General features: G+C 34.4%; 1 protein-coding gene and 1 long non-coding RNA gene across 2 annotated transcripts in view; both read right to left on the bottom strand.

Annotated features, from left to right (window-relative positions):
- Positions 1 to 20783, bottom strand: part of LOC136813092 (uncharacterized) — a 196719-nt gene that overhangs the window by 140478 nt on the left and 35458 nt on the right. The gene's annotated exons all lie outside the window — the stretch shown is intronic.
- On the bottom strand, positions 4263 to 7938 carry LOC136812939 (uncharacterized). Its single transcript, XM_067069447.1, has 8 exons — positions 7890 to 7938; positions 7551 to 7672; positions 7182 to 7278; positions 6869 to 7025; positions 6592 to 6658; positions 6267 to 6335; positions 5275 to 5349; positions 4263 to 4426 (listed from the first exon to the last, which is right to left on the bottom strand). Exons 1-8 carry the CDS (start codon positions 7936 to 7938, stop codon positions 4337 to 4339), a joined length of 726 nt encoding a protein of 241 aa, XP_066925548.1. The 3' UTR covers positions 4263 to 4336.

The raw sequence follows: 20783 nt of genomic DNA, 5'->3' as shown, positions 1-20783 counted from the left end.
AATTTTTATAAAAATCCCACGAGATTTCTATTGTAATACCCCAAGACAACCCCACAATGCATCGCTTTTTTAGAAAAATCAAAAGCTCCGATAAGATCTATTGTAACACTTACTTTTGATTAGCAAAAAGTGATCACTCGCCAGATAAACTTCGGTGGCGCGAAGTGATTTTTCCTAACTTTTTCTCTCCTAAAGGAATCAAAAATGTTAAAGGTAGAGAGGTCATCCCTTAGAATCCGTTGCATCTTTCGTGGGACTCAACTGCATGTGGTTAGTTTCAAATAGATAGAAGAATTTCCAACTTTAATGATTGATACCATAAAATAAAGCATTAAAGATCGATCAAAAAGTGTACCATGACCATAAAAAATCTCACAAATAAATACAGTTTGGCTCGGTTCGAATATGTGTCAACCAGCATACGATTGTAGTCAAAGTGTGTCCAAACTATGATATTGATTAAATACTGATAGAATAGGCCTTTTCATAAATTACGTCACGAACATCACTTGCCTCGTATTCAAACAATTACCATGGTGATTATGTCCCTTGAGACACTGAATGATTTTTTTATAAATAAAAAGTGGTTTTAATCAAATCTGCTGGGAGTTAATCACTATGGCAATAATTTCAAAACGAGGCAAGTGATGTTCGTGACGTAATTTATGAAAAGGTCTATTGTTGTTTCTCTGTGTTTTTTACTTGATTCTCTCTCGATGGTATCCATTATTATTATTGGATTTCAATACGAACAAGCCCATATTAACATCTTTCGGGGTTCAAAGGCTATCAAGCATGCTTAACTGATATAAAATACATAAAACGTCTAGTATTGAAAGTAATGGGCTTAGGTGTCGAAAACCGACGATACAAGCCCATAGTAAGGTCTTTCGGGGTTCAAAGGCTATCAAGCATGCTTAACTGATATAAAATACATAATAAGTCTAGTATTGAAAGTATAATGGGCTTAGGTGTCGAAAACCGACGATACAAGCCCATAGTAATGTATTTTAGGGTTCAAAGGCTATCAAACATGCTTAAATGATATAAAATACATAAAAAGTCTAGTATTGAAAGTATAATGGGCTTAGGTGTCGAAAACCGACGATACAAGCCCATAGTAATGTATTTTAGGGTTCAAAGGCTATCAAACATGCTTAAATGATATAAAATACATAAAAAGTCTAGTATTGAAAGTAATGGGCTTAGGTGTCGAAAACCGACGATACAAGCCCATAGTAATGTATTTTAGGGTTCAAAGGCTATCAAACATGCTTAAATGATATAAAATACATAAAAAGTCTAGTATTGAAAGTATAATGGGCTTAGGTGTCGAAAACCGACGATACAAGCCCATAGTAATGTATTTTGGGGTTCAAAGGCTATCAAACATGCTTAACTGATATAAAATACATAAAAAGTCTGGTATTGAAAGTATAATGGGCTTAGGTGTCGAAAACCGAAGATACAAGCCCATAGTAAGGTCTTTCGGGGTTCAAAGGCTATCAAGCATGCTTAACTGATATAAAATACATAATAAGTCTAGTATTGAAAGTATAATGGGCTTAGGTGTCGAAATCCGACGATACAAGCCCATGGCCATAGTAATTTCTTCAGAAGCTATCATAGTTAGTATCAATCATACTTAATTGATGTAAAAAGCATTTTGACGGTCTTTTCGTAAAAGCAGGTCGAAATTCGACCGTACCACGACCGTCAATCAAGCCTAATAATATAACTTCTTTTGGGGTTCAGAAGCTCTCTGCAAACACGGTTGATAAAAGATAAAATGTAAAAAAAAACTGGAGTTTGGAGCGGTATTCCTTGGCGTTCATAGTTAACGTAAATAAAGCCTGGGATAGACGGGGACGAGGTTGGCGCACCCCCAAAATTATTTTTCCAAAATTTGTTACCCAGCCTAGAACTTTGTCATCGCAGCCACCTGATTAACATCATTTGATCTCTTTTCTGATTCTCTTTTTCAATCTTTAGTTTAAGATAAGAATAATTCCAACATAAATATTTTTGGACTTGCCCTTGATCTCTATAGATTACATCAACTCCGTATTCCATTACTTAGAAAACAAAGAGAAAGGCAAATATTTCAATGTTTTGTTGTATTACATCAATGGGTACAAAAACTTTATGCATCACCTGAAATTGATTCTTTAGGTAAAGTCAATATTTATTCGAAGGGTACGTCTCTTTTTTCTAAAACAACTAAGAGAGCTCTCTAAGCAAAACAACTATCTTGGAGATAATCCCCGTACACCCAGAGTGATAAGTTAAAGTATTTTTATCGAACACTAGAAGTAGATGCCTGTCTGGAAATGACAATGCTTTATAAAGATCAACGTAGCTTCTTTTTAAAAATTGATCTTTTAAGCAGAATTCAGAGCTTACTTATATTCAAAGGGATTTTGAGACATTGAAGCTATAATAAAATTTTATCTACACAAGGTTGCTAAAAAGGGACTATTTAAGGTTAGTTTAGATAAAATCGAACACGGAGGTCTAGCCCGAGGCGGAGTAAACAGATATGCAGCTGTGTACGAATTCATCAGATTTCGAAATTGTTGAACTAACAAAAAAATGTATATACAGCTGAGTTTCCATAAGATTCGAACCTCTACTACTCGAATTTCTCCGCTTAACTCGAGTTTTGTGCTCCCTTCAGTTAACCCGAAATTTCCTTAACTCGAACAAATTTGCGTTCCCTGTGAGTGATTGAGACAAAAATACCATTAGATGTTAGAAATTTAGATTCTTGGTAGAAGCCAGAGGAGTATATGAAAAATGTGTAAAATTTACTACAAATAAAGCCTCTCAATTTCTTCAAAGAGTCCAAGCGATTGGGACAAGCTGGAGTTTTTACATGCTCTTATATATTTTTTTCTTTATTGAAACAAAAACACGTGTACACTACGAACATATATTACAAAACTACTTATACATAAAATATAGTCCCTCCCCCCGCTAGGAACTAACTTTATATCGCCAGAGGTACTAGACTATGTAAAAAATAAATAAATAAGTAAATAAAGAAAAAAAAATCTTGGAGAAGGAACCTAGAATTGTTAGGTAAAAGCCTAAACCGCTAAACCTTCTAGTTTCGTTAAGAAATTCAACAACAGAACAAAGAATAGATTTATTTAGATTTGAAGTCAAACTTTCATCCCCATATAATAAAAGCCGACAGAAAAAAGGAGGGTTAAGTAGCGGATGAAAAATAATGCCTAGGGTCTGAAGTTTGTCGAACAAAGATTGTCTTGCATGGGAATATAGAGAGCAGTGCAGAAGAAAGTGCTGAGTGTTTTCAACAGAGTTAGTTCGGCAACCACAGAAAGGGTCTAAAGTGTCGCGGAAGCCATGTCTAAATTTATGCTCGTTGAGATGGCTGAAACCGACCCGAAGTCGATTAAGAAAGATCACTCCTTGAATGTCAGGAACATCAAAAACATGAGATTGCTTGGGTCTCAAAAATTCATAGATTGCTTTTTTGAAAGTTTTAATTGAAGGTATATCTCGTATATTACCTCCCAGAACATTCCACTGAGATATGCAGTACGGAAAAAAAGTGTTACGGAAACGCTCAGTTCGTATATTAAGAGGATAAATAGGATTTCTTGTTCTAAGACCATGCTCCTATTTGATTTGGTTGGTCGTTAAGATGTAATAAAAGAATCTTATTACTTTTTCTAAAGAACGCGTCATCTCTATCACTTTAAATGACCAATTAGTGAAGTATCTTGTAAAAACTCCAAGGCATCTCAAGCGATTATATAATCGACTCGAGCTTCAAGTGCTCCAGTAATCAAATATTATGAAACTGAGACGAGAAATTTATCGTTTGTTATGAAATTTGTTGTTCTTTTTGTTCTGTTTTAGCAATACAGGAATGATAAGGCAGAAGCCCTCGAAATTTTCCACAGTTAAAAACTAAAGGTAAAAATCATCACAATCAAAACATTACTAGCCTAAGATAAAAAATATTGCGCGTGCCGGGATACAAAAAAGGAGAACAATGTACTTAGAACGTGTAGCCATGGTTTACACCAATAAAATAAAAAATTATTGTATAAATGTTCCTATTGTATGGATTTTATAAATGGGAGTTAATTATCATTTTCAAAGTATCTGGATGTGATCGACATGCTTCAAAAAATATGCATCGTAGAGGGTAGATAGGGCACAAAGTTGCGTTACCCGTGCGTGATTGAGTTATATAGACTTCACTGTAAAACATTGATTTATTTAGCAGAAGTTTAATAGTACTAGTAGCCAGAGGAGTATATGAAAAATGGGTAAAATTTACCACAAATAAAGTAAAAATATACTAGAATAACACTCGCTGGACCATGAGATTCGACACGTCAGTCATCTTGTATACTCGGGCGAGTGTCTTCCTAACAAGGAGTTGTACAATCTAAAGAAAACAAGTTAAAAAATACACTTTTTAGTAAAAAACAGTGAACTTTTTTAGAGACTCGAGTGATTTGATTTTTTGGTACCTTAAATTATTCTAATCCTGTTCTTATTGGGGTATTTCAGGGAATTTGACAAATTAAATAAAAAACGGTGCAATTAATATGACACTCCTCGTGTATAAACCTGTTTATAACACATATACATTTGTAACTAAAGTCGTGTACTTTACGCGTACAAACTTTCGCGAGCAGAAACTTTCGCGAAGACAAAAAATCGCGAAATTCACGACATTTACTTTCGCGAATTTAACAGAAAAATATTTTTCGCGAGCATAAACTTTCGCGAATCAAGACGTAAAATTGAGAATTTTCACATGAAAAAAAAAGGCTTAGAGGGGCAAATACTTCTTGGATTGGCTTGAAACATTTGCCCTTTGACTTACTAGTCTTTTAGCAAGCTAAAAAGTGCCATAAAAGTTACATTTTATTCAAAATTTGAAGTTTTACAGATTTTCTATTTTATCAAGAATTTTTCTCGAGCATAAACTTTCGCGAATGGCTCTTCCTAGAATTTTTAAAGACATTTACTTTCGCGAAAAGGGCCAAAATTCGCGAAAATCGCGAAAGTTTGTGTTCGCGAAAGTTTGTACGCCTAAAGTAGTCTTTTTGCCATCTTTAAGTTTTTAGGGCAATTAAAGAATTCATTTTTGTTCACTTTGAATGAGTAAAGGGGGTAAAGGGGGTATTACTACCACCGTAGTAACTGCCAACGTGTTAGCTTTGTTACCCCAGAACGACGCTATGATGAATATTCGTCCAATATTAATCAAACTGTTTGGATATTTACCTCAGGCAAAAAAAGTTCTTCTTGGCCCCTTTTGATCGTCGGTATCGAACTTATCTTCTGTATGATAAGCACTTTCTACAAAAGAAAAGAAGAAGTATTTTTTTCATTTAATTTGAAGAAATCAATGCTGGTTATGGGTGAATCCCATGTATTAAGGTCTATTTTTGTTGTGTGTTACTAACTCTTTTATTCTCCCTATTCGCTAAGGGGCGCAGTACACGCTTTTTTTTTTATAAGAATAGTGTACTTTGGTTGAGGGTGAGCATTATTCTTATTTTTCTATTGTTCTAAACAATAGGCCTATTGTTTTAAACCCGAAATCTCACCCTGATATTCTTATAGAAGTTATTCTTATAAAAGAAAAAGCGTGTAGTGTAGTGGTAATTGTTCTTGACTTCCGTGCTGGAGGTCAGGGTACGATTCCCACTCGGTGCTGCGATTCACTTGGAAAGGGTCAACCCTATGAGTATGGGGAGATATGCTGGACATTGAGTGTGGTGTGGTGATGGTACTCATATGTTCAGTACCTGCGAGAACGCAAGGTTCTCCCGTACTGTGCGAGTATCATCATCGATAAAGCACGACTCTGATGTGTCGCGAGCACAAAATACAATGTCTGGTAAGCGCAGTGATTCCCCTATCTAGGAGTAGAAAACTATCCCGGGATAGGGCTCGCAGTCCGATGATATCAGAGGGTCAGCTTCTCTCTCTTCTCTCATTCGCTAAGTCAATGCTAGACTTACTACGCTTGATAGAAAATAAATTTCGAAAACAACTTAATTTTCTCGAGAAAAGTCTTTTAAAACTCGAAGGATCTATTGATAAACATTTTTACAGGGCTTATTTTCTACTGTGAAAGTTTGTTTCTTTGAAGGCCAGTCGCGAAATTTACTCACTAGAACAAGGATGTTGCAAGATGTTGCAAGACGTTTAACTCCGTACTTACTGGAAGGCCAACTAAATGATTTCTTAATTCTTTAGACACTACTTACGCATTGATCAGTTAGTATTTTCAATCTCCTATTCACATCTGTCGGAGCATCGATTTTTTGAACCAGTTTCTAAAGCAATCAAGAAAAAAAGTTCACAGATCGCATTATTAAAGTGTTATGAAAATACTTTAAACTTAGATAGTTCCATAAATTAAAACTATTGCAACTAGATCTAATAGCCAAGATAGATATTTCCCAAAGACTCTTATACCAAAAATATGTCCCTTCAGTTAGACATTATCACCACAGTTTTAAAAAATGTAACCTGTAGGTAATGTGAAAATGATCATACCGGTTTAAATACAAAAACAGACAGTGGCTTTACCTGGATGTCTGGTAAATATTTTGTCCAGAGGGATTGTATATTCTTCTCCTTAAGAATCGACTTGACCCTACGATAAAAGTACGCTTTATCAGGGTGGAAGATAAACGATAATGCTTCAAAAAACAAATTTTCTATGAATGGAAGATACGAGATTAATTTAAAAGCATTAATTTGGAAGAATAAAAAGGCGAACATTGACATTTTAGTGTTTTTCTGGGTTAAAAGTTGTTAAAATAAAAAGATTGCGTGAATTACTTTAGAATTATTTCCAACTAACCGTTTCTCTACTTCATCCGCATGAATGCAACCGCAGTCAGCCAGTCGTTCGACACACGCGGAATGGTACTCCAAAAGGCAGTGCGGGCATTTGATAATATCTGTGTCTTGCAAAAGGCAAAATGGGTTGTGTTGTTCGCAATCAAATGCAATAGGCCCTTGAAAGGAAATATTATTTCAATTTAAAGCGAGATGAAATTTTTAGCATCATGCGAAGTAATTAAGTTTCCTGTGTTGGAAATCATTTTACCTTAGAGATATGTTTTTGGCTCCTAATGCGAGAATTGGCTCTTTCCATCTGACCTTGAACCAACCGCGCAGCATCACCATAGTTTTTTCTTGCGCACATGACCAGTTGACAAGGGATTCAATAATGGTTGCATTGGGCATTGTTTCCTTAGCCAATACCTCCTTTTGAAGAAATAGATTTAAATGTAACAAGTTGATACAATGTTCATATAAATTTGACCATTCATTTAATATGTAATCACCAGAAGAAACAATTTTACGGAAAATAAATGCATTTCATCCTTTAACAACCGTTCCTTAGAATTCGCTAATTTTTCACCTTTTCATTTGAGAAAAAGAGTAACAACTTTTAAACAGAGTTTCTGAAAATTATGAGTAGACAATATACCAACCATTGTTTCTTTAGCCTCGACGTCATGAAACTTTCGAAGTACCTTGTCCAGATCATGGACGGTGGGTTTGTTCTTTTCAACATCTGGCGAAACAAAGGGCAAGTCCAGCGGCCACCAAGACGGTTTGATATCATCCGACCATGTCAAACGTGTAGCGGTAGATTCTGGTAATTTTAATAAAATTATGAATACAAATTTTTTGATAATAATGCCAGTCCTACTGAAGCTAAAAATTATGAGAATTCTACTTCATATAAATATTCTCGATTTTCTCTATGATCAATAATTTCATCTTAAATGTTTATAATATTGAAAGAGTTGCTGATTAACATTCGTAAGCAAATCGATAATTCACATTGATAAAGGAGATCAAATAAATACCACAATCGAATTTCACGATCTCTCGGACGAGCTTTCTTTTCTTGAGCATCCCTAAGCTCTCGTAATCTAGAGGCAAATCAAGAGCGAATTCTTTCCCAACATCTTCACAAGTTTCTTCTTCTAATGAGAGAATAGGAAAATCTATGGAATGATAGTCAAACTTTACTTATGTTTCAGTAAGATATTGCAATGAAATATAATCAAAATCCTGAATAATAAAGATAGTCAAATAAAATGAACGAAATGGTTAAAAAACTAGCCTTCTTCAATGGGCATTGCTTTTACGGCATCTTTGAACTTTTCAATGACAACGGGGTCGTTGATGAAGCTTTCAAGTCCTTTCACTGAGCCTACAACGTAATAAGTAAGAGAATTTGAAAAAAACACACTAATTTAAAAACTTAGTGTTAAACTGATTTTTGCATGACTTGCTAGCTATCAAGAAGTTTATTGCTGACATCAAAAAAAGCTTTTCCAATGCATTTTTGTATTATAACAGGCTTATTATTAAAGGCTTAAAATGTTGTTGTTGCTCTTGGCTACAAATTTAAAAAATGGCAAATTGGCATGAAAACCACAAATTCATGATTTAGTCAACACTTCCTCATGATCATTATTGACGGATGATGATAATATTGTGGATATTTACATTCTGCATTTATTTTCCTATCGTGTGCGGAATACCAAAAACTGCAAACTGGCATCTTCGCGAGGGTCCCAGCTTCCTTCATCTGAAAAAGATAAAAAAACGTATTATCTCCTTTGTGATTAATCGCTTATTCCACTCGGAAGCTTAAGCTCAGTGTTAATAGCAGCAATACTTGTAAATACAAAAATTATATATACTGTACATTTCTTGAAATTGTGTTGATTTTAGCAATTTCCTTTGCCCGACGTTGGTTTGGATCCTCTATGTATTCTATCTGTAGATGAGAATAACGTTGCGGATCTCAAAAAGCCGAACATAAGGTGAACTGAAATATTTCTCATGATAAAATACAGAAAATATGATTTGTAATTTGTATGAAAACGCCAGTTTGTTTAAACCATTCTTTAATTTCTCACAAAGATATTTGAAAAATGGAGAGGGTTAATCAAATTCAGTATTTTTTGAGTAAAGAACAGACAGAAAAATTGCTTACATTTTTCTTCCATCCTGGTCCATTTCTACCTTTTCTTTTTCTCACAATTTTGACAACATGTGCAGATGTATTACTAGATTCCATAATTCCTTGTTGACTTTATCTTAGATCTGATTCAAAAAGAACTCTTTGGATAATATGTATACAACATGTTAGCTTTTATCAAGACTAATTTATTGATTGATAAGGAATAAATAACTACAAATAATACAAATGAATAAAAATAACGTTTTAGATTTAGATAAAGTGAATGCTAGCAACAAATATAATTGAAGCATGGGATGATATGTTTTTCTATCATCTAAATTTTAAAGTTTTGTTTCATTTATTTTATTTCTTCATAAAGAAAACCCCACTATTCTGAGTAGCTTAAAAATATTCTCTGTAGATTTTGTACACTGTACTGTCATAACACAAAAACTTTTTCTAAAAGTAAAGGGTTGGTAAATTTATAAATGGAGGGGCAGAGACAGACAAATGTTTGTCATCATTCCATTATATGAATCAGGCAACAACCAGACATTCCACATTGAACTGTTCTTTTTCATATACTGGTATTTTGTTGTAGCATTACAGCAACAATATAATCCACACAGATTCACACGTTCTATCAATCTTCCAAAAGAAATGTTTCTGGGATAATGTTATTAGTCTCCAGAGGCGTAACTGCGTGACATCATCAGTGGACAAAAATGTTTAAAATATAACACGATCCTCCTTTTCTTGATGCTAATTGGATTCATTCACTCAATGCCAACAGTCTATTTGACAATACAATAGACACATTTTCAAGAGAATTAAAAGATTTTTTCTTTTCAATCTTCCTGGACTGGTTTTATTGATGTCGGTTTGTACAAAAGGTTTGTAGAACCTAGCAACTTCTTTTTTCCATGGTGATTATAAGTTAAATTTGGCATCTTTGAGTATTATCTAAAATATTTGTAAGAGTAGCATAACAATTATATTATTTAACAGTGAGTGGACCTTGAAAAAAAGCACACTGCATAGTTTTTATAATTATGAGAGTTGGTTGTTCTAGAGTTGAAAAATTATACGTTAGAAACTCTCTAAAAAGTAAACCCTTTATGGCTTATCCCCCTTGTCCAAAATTTCAAATCCAAAAGACTTGCTGATTCAGAATTGAATGGTTTGAAGAATTGACAAACTTCTGAACACCCCCTATGAATCCACAGTTTTCTGGGTGGTTTAAACCACGCTATGCTATTTGAACTGAATGCTATTTGAACTGAAAGCTATTTGAGCTGAAATCTATTTTTCTTTTCAAAGAAAACAATTGTAAAAACCAAAGGAACAAACAAAAAAACACTGACAAATTCATTTTATATAAACATCTAATAATTTAGACTTTTTCAAACCCCTTCTCTTACAGGGTTGCAGTCAAATATTGAGTTTTAAAACTCAATTCAATTATTTTGACTGTATAACAGCCACGAAAAAGTGCTTGAAATTTCCACTGGGTTGTATGAGAATTTGAAGACCACACACACCCCCTACCCAAACATAGGGGGGGGGGGTGAAAATGCTATCTGTCTATTCTGAACCATTATATATATTGTTAGCTTGCTTTATGGATTCTGCTGGAAATCACTTTTACAACCACAGCTATATTTAGCTACAGACAAATTATTTATCCTGTGTGTATATACTGGGTAAGGGCAAAGTAATCATGCTCAATGCTGTAAAGAGACAGCTAGGATGAAGCCTCTGAATCTAGAGACACCAAGTTTTCAGAGCAATTAATTTGGAACTGAATATTTCAAAATTAAAAAAAACACAATTATACACTTTATTGCCACATTTTCCCAATACATCCCATTCCATACTAAATTCCTGACAGGAAATATCTAGTGTCGAATGAGAAAACAATCTACCACTGGTGAATCCAATCACTGGACAGGTCGTAAATCAATTGTCCCAGAGTCAGAGGGTTGTGACAAAATGCTTAAGAAAAGTTTAGTGTCAAGATTTTTGGCATTATACTGTGAGATCGGGTAACTTTCATCAATGGAGGCTAACATGCATAGCCCTCAAATGAATGACCTGGCTGCTGGTCATTAAAAATACAAAGTTAAATAAAAACAAAATGCTAGAGCAGAGCTGCGAGCGAAGCTGCATAGTTAATTTGTTTTGAAATTTTGCTGCTTTGATTGGTCAGTCATTTTAATGGCTATGCAAGTTTCCCTCTACTGATGCAAGTTACCCGACTCCACATCAGGGTAACACACCAGACAAACACCTGACAGTTTTGTTCAGTGTAGAATAGATGTCAATTGATTTTGCTCGTTGATGATCCATTGACAATTGCTAATCATTTCAAGGAAGAAGACTCGATTGCTTATCGATTGATCGATTGATTGTTATTGGGCTGAAAAATGATATTATTGATCACAATCGATCTCGATAGCCATAGTGTGCAGAGGGGTCCAGCCCCCAGCATTTTTCAGGGGTGGATAAGGAAAATAGCTCCTGGCTAAATTCTAGAAACATAGCCCCCACCTTCACAAAGCAAAATATCAAAGAAATTTTTCATGAAAATTTTCAATAAAATTATTGCGGCGCAGGCAAAAAAAATTTTCAAGAGGGCTAAATCCTTCCCAAAAGCAAAATTTTTAAACATATTTTAAAATAAATGTAACCTATCATCTCTGCCCCCAGTTCTATTACACAATACTTAGCCCCCTTAGCAAGGCGGTCATTGAAAAATTGTTCTATTCACGTGACCCGACTGCATCATATTTTCCGCTGATTTTCCGGCGCAGAGATGCGGAAAAAAATCCGGGAAAAACAATTTGTTCTTTTAAAGTAGAGCTTTTTTCTCAATTGCTCTGACGCTCGCATCACCACCCGACCCTGAATGACTGATGTGATTTAAAAAAACCCAGTAATTTTTTCAATTGCCCGTCCGCCCGCATTCATTTTTAACACCTGTTGCGACGCGAACAGAGCATTTTTTCGATGACCGCCCAAGCTAACCCTCAGTATTTTTTGAAAAATCAATCAAGCAAAAATGGTTTAGCCCCTACCACCACCGTTTGGCAAACAATATCATCCACCAGATCCTCTCTTATTTTCACCCTATTTTCTACTTTCCTATCTACTATCCTGATTTTCTGACTTTCTGTAGTGTTTGTAACTGTTTTCTAAGTATTTTTCTGAAATTTGCCCGTATATACTGGTGAAATAGGTCTCTGACCCGGCTCGAACCACCAAATGCAAGCAACCTTGGTTTACAAACCCTATGCCTAACCGCTTGTGCCAATAATTAATGAATGGCAATGAGACACGGCAAAAAGTTGTCATTCACAAATACTTACCTATAGCGTGTAATTTACGGCCTTATATTGTGACTCTTAAGCTCCAATCCTAACCCAAACTGATGATAACTGAACCCCCGTCTAGGTCGTCTCTGCAGATTTTTTTTCCAGTGGTGGTTGGAAATTCCAATGAAAATCCATGTACTTTCGCAAAATGCATCAGAAATTCATACATTTCCTTCTCTCACCTTGGAAATTTTGCACACTTTTGCCTCGGAATGAAATCCCATATCATGTCGCCCCCACCCAGCCCAGAGCAGTTTCAAACAAATTCTGGAATGGCCCAATTCGCAATTGATTGATGCAGAAAAAACAGTCAATCAATGATCAAATCTTGAATACTCAATACTTTAGAATTGGCCCAATTAATTGTGGGAATCAATCCATATCCAATTAATTTATTTCAATTAATTGCAATAGATAAAAAATTGCCATTCCATTCGGTCCATTCTATTCGATTCGCTTGTATTTCCACTCGCTAGAATTCCACTCGCTACACTTCTACCATTTTTACTGCGTGCCAAGATTACGGCAGCCGAGAAGGCGAGCCCAGCAAGCAATGTTTCCCTTGGGCTTAGCCGTGGGCTTCATGGGAATTCGAAGCAAAGTTTTCCTGATATATGTTACAAGTTCCTTACGGATTCTCAAGCCCGGTTATAATAAAACTATTACATGTTAGTAGCAGACCCGACTGGCAATTGTTATGTAGCAGGTTGAAACATGAGTTTTTGCTAGAAAGATGCAGTTTGTTTTCACCAAGTTAAATCTTTAAAATAAATCAAACTGTGTGGGTTTCTTTACTTCCAAACAACCTACCAATAGTTTTGGAACACTCCATAATAAAGGAAGATGGCTGTTCTTGTGGATTAACTTTCTGGTTACCCCATATAAACACGATGTGACATGAAAGTGAAGAGACATGATTTGTTGGTTATTGTTTGATTTCTTGACTTGTATATCTCATGATAAATGGGATAACAAATGACTTTTCATGTATTGATTGGCTCTACATATGATACCTCTAACTTTGAAGGAACAACTTTGAACACCTCCAAAATGTTGAAAAAAGCATTTTATGAGATAAAGTTTTGATTGTAATTTTCATGGAAATTTTTAAGCGACAAATTTGACTTGGCGTCAGTTTTGTTTGGTTGATAAATCTTTAGCTTCACCATGACCGTGAGAAAATTTTCAATAAACTTTTGTTGTTATACACAGTCACTCTTACACATGATGACTCCAGCCATGATTGGTATCAGACAGTCAGAATGTTGGAAATAAAACATTTTACGAGAAATTGTTGATAGAAATTATATTGACTTATTTTTACAATTTTGGTGGTGTGGATTTTGTTGGTTGATAATGTTTACACCGTGGGATCCTGTTACGGTATATTGATTGTTGTTTGTTGTAATACACCGTTTAACAGTCTAGCCATCTCCACCATAGAGGCGGTAGGTAAAAATAAATGCTCACTTTAGTGTTCATACGCGTGCGCAACCGACACCTGTTAAACGGTGTATTGATTACCAAAAAAAAGAGAACCTTTTTTTCTAGTCTAGTCTTGTAAACCAATGCAGTGTCTGTTTTCAAATCTTGAATTCTCTATACCTACTGAATTTTTAAAATATGCATGATACAGTAATTATGCATGGCTGTATCATTGTTATGCTGGAGTACATAATTATTCAATATGGCTGCCTCTTTAAAAAAAGGTCTACTGTTTACAACCTATTTAAATGCTTTAAAACTTTGAGCCACATTTTTTTCTTTGTTGCTATTAAAGATAGATTTTTACTTTGTCGTAATGTAAATTTATTGTAAAGTTTTAGTTTTTGAGTTGAGTTCATCTGCAGTAGTATTTTTTCAGTAATCCTTAAATCTTGTGAATAAAGTAACATTTAACCAGACTTATAAATTGCCCTCATTATATTCAAATTTGTATTTTTTTTAGGACTGATAAGTACATATTTTTAAACACCAAATTAAAGCAAACAACATGCCAGTTCTTTCTGGACAAATATATATGTATACTTTATTATGTGTGCTTTTTTATATATGTCAATAATGACCTTCATTTTTAAGGAAATATTTAGTCGCAATTTTGCAATTCTTGTTTTATTTTTAAACATCCCTCTATTCTTGTTGTTATTGGGTCCTTCTAATGAAATAGAACCAAAGGGCTAGAGGCGAATCTTTAACCTTTCTCAGGTAAGAAAAAGTGAAGCCTTAAAATGTACGTCGTATTTTTTATGACGGATTGGATTTAGCAATTTCTGTGTTTTCGAGTGGTGTATTTTTTTAAATCTAGCGGAAATTTTACTTTTAATCCAGAATTTTTATAAAAATCCCACGAGATTTCTTTTGTAATACCCCAAGACAATCCCACAATGCATCGCTTTTTTAGAAAAATCAAAAGCTCCGATAAGATCTATTGTAACACTTCCTTTGATTAGCAAAAAGTGATCACTCGCCAGATAAACTTCGGTGGCGCGAAGTGATTTTTCCTAACTTTTTCTCTCCTAAAGGAATCAAAAATTTTATAGGTAGAGAGGTCAGCCCTTAGAATCCGTTGCATCTTTCGTGGACTCAACTGCATGTGGTTAGTTTCAAATAGATAGAGGAATTTCCAACTTTTATGATTAATACCATAAAATAAAGCATTAAAGATCGATCAAAAAGTGTACCATGACAATAAAAAATCTCACAAATAAATACGGTTTGACTCGGTTCGAATATCTGTCAACTAGCATACGATTGCAGTCAAAGTGTGTCCAAACTATGATATTGATTAAATACTGATAGAATCGTTGTTTCTCTGTATTTTATACTTGATTCTCTCTCGATGATATCCATTATTATTATTGGATTTCAATACGAACAAGCCCATAGTAACATCTTTCGGGGTTCAAAGGCTATCAAGCATGCTTAACTGATATAAAATACATAAAACGTCTAGTATTGAAAGTATAATGGGCTTAGGTGTCGAAAACCGACGATACAAGCCCATAGTAAGGTCTTTCGGGGTTCAAAGGCTATCAAGTATGCTTAACTGATATAAAATACATAAAACGTCTAGTATTGAAAGTATAATGGGCTTAGGTGTCGAAAACCGACGATACAAGCCCATAGTAAGGTCTTTCGGGGTTCAAAGGCTATCAAGCATGCTTAACTGATATAAAATACATAAAAAGTCTAGTATTGAAAGTATAATGGGCTTAGGTGTCGAAAACCGACGATACAAGCCCATAGTAATGTATTTTGGGGTTCAAAGGCTATCAAACATGCTTAAATGATATAAAATACATAAAAAGTCTAGTATTGAAAGTATAATGGGCTTAGGTGTCGAAAACCGACGATACAAGCCCCTCATCGCAAATAAGGGTCCGTAGAATATTCGCGGATTTTTTGATTTTGACGAATTTGTGACTTTTGTCCACTCCTTGACTTTTTTAACACATCTTATAACGTTAAAACTTATATTTCTATGATATAGAACGACTCTGTATTCTAAATTTAGGGGTATAATGGATGGTTTGTGTGGAAAACAGTCAAAATTCATGTTTCAAGAAATCCCGTATTTTTGAAGGTTTTTCAACTTTTGCGTCAATTGTTCTGCCTGACACATATAAGTTTTATGGTTTATCTTGAAAGCTTATATAAAGGCTGATCGATTTACGTCTAGGCAGATGGTACAATTTGCATGTAGATCCCAAAATAATTAGTTTGTTTACACAAAAAACGGCTACCTTTGATTTTGACGCTCTCTGCACGCGCGGGCGAAATAGTGCGCACATCTGCCTAGACGTCAAAAGTCAGTATTTTTTATTGTCTTTCGAATGGTGTATTAAAACTAATAGGTCTTCAGCAAAAGATGTCAAGCAAAAGGGGCAATCAAAACTTGATATGATGATTATTTTCGAAAAGTCCCGGAAACATCCTTTCTATCAATTTCACAGACCAGACGGGAAATCCTGTATACAAGCTACGCTTCGCGGCTTTTTCCCTACAACTAACTCATAGTAGTTTGGTACCGATTCAGCTAGCCAATCAAATCGCGTCAAGTTTTCCCGCTACAATTATTGTGAATCTTTTCAAAGAAGGAGGCGGTAAAATAGATAACATTTTCGAATTTGGTGGTAGTGACTGGCTGACTTTTCTACTGGTAGTTGCTTTGAAAAAAAAACAAGCTTAATATCAAGCATCAGCAGCATTTTGAAAGTGTAAGTATAAACCTTTTACATCCTTCAATTTAATATCAATAATTATTAAGTTTTGGATACTGCTGATTCTGAGTAATGTAATGTTTAGATCTGCCTAATCACACAATTGTCAAAACAGGATAATAAGTAAGTTTTTGGAAGGGGTGCAGTTGTTTTATATAGAGGTGGTTACTGAGTAAATACGAAGTATATAACAGTTTTCATTTTTTTCCACTGTTCCATAAGTTAACTTAACAGAGAATGTCATTTCAATGGTTAGCATGCATCACCACAACATTTCAACCTGTTACTATCTATTTTCAAAAAGTTTTTTCCTTTTTATTACGTACTTAGTGGTTCTCTTGGTCATCTAGGTGGCTAGAATAGGCATGGTTATTTCGATGGCTAGCTTTACGTTTTAGATTTCAAAGGTTTTTACTGGTTTTAAAATCTTTTAAAGGTTTTTAATGTAATTTCTGAAAGGTTTTTTTTCTTTCAATTACGTAGTGGTTCTTGGTCACATCTTGGTGGCTAGAATAGGCATGGTCATTTCAATGGCTAGCTTTACGTAAGATTTCATAAGTTTCGACTGGTCTTAAAATTATTTTAAGGTTAATTTCTGAAAGGTATTTTCTTTCAATTACGTAGTGCTTCTTGGTCACGTCTTGGTGGCTAGAATAGGCATGGTCATTTCAATGGCTAGCTTTACGTAATATTTCAAAAATTTTCACTGGTTTCAAAAATTTTTAAAGGTTAAGATAATTTCTGAAATGTTTTTCCTATTAATTACGTAGTGGTTCTTGGTCATCTAGGTGGCTAGAATAGGCATGGTCATTTCAATGGCTAGCTTTACGTAATATTTCAAAAGTTTTCACTGGTTTCAAAAATTTTTAAAGGTTAAGATAATTTCTGAAATGTTTTTCCTATTAATTACGTAGTGGTTCTTGGTCATCTAGGTGGCTAGAATAGGCATGGTCATTTCGATGGCTAGCTTTACGTAATATTTCAAAAGTTTTCACTGGTTTCAAAAATTTTTAAAGGTTAATATAATTTCTGAAATGTTTTTCCTTTCAATTACGTAGTGGTTCTTGGTCACTTGATGGCTAGAATAGGCATGGTCATTTCAATGGCTAGCTTTACGTAAAATTTAAAAAGTTTTCACTGGTTTTATGAATTTGTAAAGGTTAATTTCTGAAAGATTTTTTTCTATCAATTACGTAGTGGTTCTTGGTATGGTCATTTCAATGGCTAGCTTGGCATAAAGTTTTCCTTGATGCTTGTGTGCTTGTGTATCCTTTTTTCTGGTTCTGACCCCTAGCTCATCCAAAATGGGAATGTTTTTGATAATTGATGGTTGCTACCGTCAACTGCTCTATCTTGGGACTATCTCACAAAACATGGTGTCATGAACCTCCAAAGTCATTTGATTTGAGTTGATAAACGGCGTATTAAAAGAATACACAATTTCTCTTTCGCACTGAGTAGGCTTATAAAGCGCCAGATATCCAACAGTCCCATGTTTCGACCAATTGTCTCAAGTTAGAGCAGTTGACGGTATTGTTGGAAAAATGTGTCTATGGAAGTTTATTAAAATTGTACAGTACTTTTTATCTGTAGAAGTAGTTTCAAGTAAATTTTTATCAATTGGAAGTAGAAAAACATGTCATCAAGAAGTGAGGAAGGAAACCGAAAACGCAAGTTAAAGAAAAAAGCATATGCCAAAGACAGAAGCAAAAAAATTAAACAACAGCTTAATTATGCCAATGAAGTAAATGAAGAAGTCACACGTGAGATTGAAAATGTGACCTATGAAAAAGAGAAAATGAAGCAAGAGCTCAATGATGTCAAAGAAATAAATGAAGAAGTTACACGCGAAATTAAAAATGTGAACTCTGAGAAAGAGAAAATCCAGCAAGAGCTTGCAGGTGTGAAAGATGAGAGCAACCAAATTGCTGTTAAAAATGCAAAGCTAAACAAGTTGAATGAGAAAATGAAATCTGATCTTAGGTCATCCCATATTGAACTAGATTCTCTCAAAAAGAAAGTATGTCATCAATCAAACTATCTTAGTACTTATTCAAAAAGTCGAGTTTTGGAGAAAAGAAGTTGTGCTAAGTTGAGACAAGCTGAATTGTCTGACCAAGTTGTTGAGCTCACTGAAGATCTTGTCGGTAAAGGGACATTTGGAGTCGTCAAGATTGGTAGAATGACCCAGTTAGGTATTCAATGTGCCATCAAATCTGGAAATTCAGCAAAATATTTTGATGCGTACCACGAGGCCTCATTTTTATTCCAGCTTCAAGGTTCCAATTTTTTTCCCCATTTATTTGGAGTTTTTGAACATCAGTTAGTGATGGAATATGTGCTTTACAACACCCATCCTATGACAATTTCAAAAGCCAAAAATGATGACATTCTTGATCAAAAACATTGGACTATGGTTTGTTTTCAACTGATCAAAGCACTTGTTTTCATTCACCGGCAAAGTATTTTGCATAATGATCTAAAAGTCAACAATGTTCTACTGCGATCTACTTTGACCCCTGTTATAATTGACTTTGGTAAAGCTACCAAAAGAAACAATCCCGAAGTTTACCGGTTGACTGGTGCCCAACGAAACCGGTACAACACAAAGTATCAATATTTAGCGCATGAATTGAGAAACGTTCCTGGGTCTAGAACGTCAACTGCTACTGATATATATTCATTGGGTCACATCTACCAGTTTATTGCTAACAAAGAAAATTCCTTGCTTCAAGAACTACAGCGAAAAATGCAAGAAACGCTTTCCAAAAGAATTACATCCCCTGACATATTGCGATCTTTCAAACATTGGGAAAATACTAAAAAAGAGTCCTAATTTTTATAGATTTTTCATTATTAAAAGCAATTGCATATTTTAAGGTGAACCTCGAGTGGGTCCTGGGATTTGGAAGATTTTTTTAAATTTTAGTACTTTTGATAGTAAAAAAAATTTAAATTGTTTTGAAATACCACCGTGTAATCAAATGTGTTAACTTTAACAGATTTAGTACTGATCTCAAGGCCTTTCTAAAGTGTACAGCTGCAAGTTTAATTTATTTCTATTTTCATCTCAGTTTTAGTTTAAGTTTCCTGAAGTCTATGTTTGAGATGGGAATTTTCTTCATTCTTGTATAATAGATTATTGAAAGTTTTTTGTGTGGCAGTTTTATGTGATCTAATTATTTCCATGTGGTTTTATAACCATTGTTTGATATTTTAGTACATATTTTTTCAAAAATGTTTTTTTTTTTTCATGTACATCAAATAATTATAAAATTGTTCATCCTTTTTCACAAGAATATTTTGAATTTTATGTTGAAGGATCTATAAAACAGAAATTGTTTCAAACTTATTACTTCATTGTTCATTACATTTCACAGATTGTCTGCTCCAAGATATTTACTTTTTTAAAGTGAGTGGTTATTTTTGAAAGTTATTAAAAAAATTCCATGAAAATCTTACATAATCCCATTAACTAAATCAATATATCAAATTTAACTTTTTGGTGTGAAGCTATGAAATTAAAGTTTTTGGGTGGCCTTTTTCCTCAAGGTTGTGCCTCATCTCCATACTCTTTTCTGTTTATTCTATAGTCAGTGGAGATCTTCAGATTTTCATCATGGAACCAGGGAAAGAGAATTTCTGATAGAATTATGTTGTTCTTTTTTTAACCTTTTACTATTTTTTTTGCATTAGTGAAAACATCAAAAGATAAGACCTGTTGCTTTCTGATATTGTCATGCCCAAGCAAAAGCCTTCTCGGTCCATCATTGACCCAAAAACATGCGGATTCATGAAGGCTGCTGTGTATCAGCTGAATGCTGAAGGTGCAAAACAAATTTTTAAATCCTTGAGCACTGTTGAGTCATCAACACGATTGAAAGCAGAATTTAGAATTTTTTGTGAATTGTTTGAAATGTGTGACACTTCTAATGTTGATTATGTGTGGTACAGAAGGAACTATGAAAAGATAAAGAATGTGTTAATGAGACTTGGCAAAGGTTCGAAAGAAAAGAAGAAGGAGATTTTGAGTTTGTTTGGTAGAGATGCATGGGCTCAGCTTGATGATAGAAAGAAAGTCAAGCATACTTTGTTTCTTTGTAATGAGTGCCTCAAGAACCATGCTGAGGGTTTTCGACTTTATCCAGTTAACAATATGAATCTGAGAGGCAAGGAAGCAAAGTCAAAGAT

Source organism: Clytia hemisphaerica, unplaced genomic scaffold (genome assembly GCF_902728285.1).
Source record: "Clytia hemisphaerica strain Z4C2 unplaced genomic scaffold, Clytia hemisphaerica genome assembly, whole genome shotgun sequence".
Classification (NCBI taxonomy): domain Eukaryota; kingdom Metazoa; phylum Cnidaria; class Hydrozoa; order Leptothecata; family Clytiidae; genus Clytia; species Clytia hemisphaerica.
The sequence above is the reverse complement of the archived record's forward strand: the minus strand, read 5'-3'. Positions and strand labels throughout refer to the sequence as shown.

Excerpts from the sequence above, each read along its gene's own strand:
- LOC136812939 (XM_067069447.1), bottom strand. The coding sequence starts at position 7,938 with ATGCTCAAGAAAAGAAAGCTCGTCCGAGAGATCGTGAAATTCGATTGT. Across the intron at positions 7,026-7,181 it reads AACTATGGTGATGCTGCGCG|GGCCTATTGCATTTGATTGC; the intron begins GTTGGTTCAAGG and ends TTTCCTTTCAAG. Across the intron at positions 4,427-5,274 it reads AAGAACTTTTTTTGCCTGAG|ATTGTACAACTCCTTGTTAG; the intron begins GTAAATATCCAA and ends TGTTTTCTTTAG.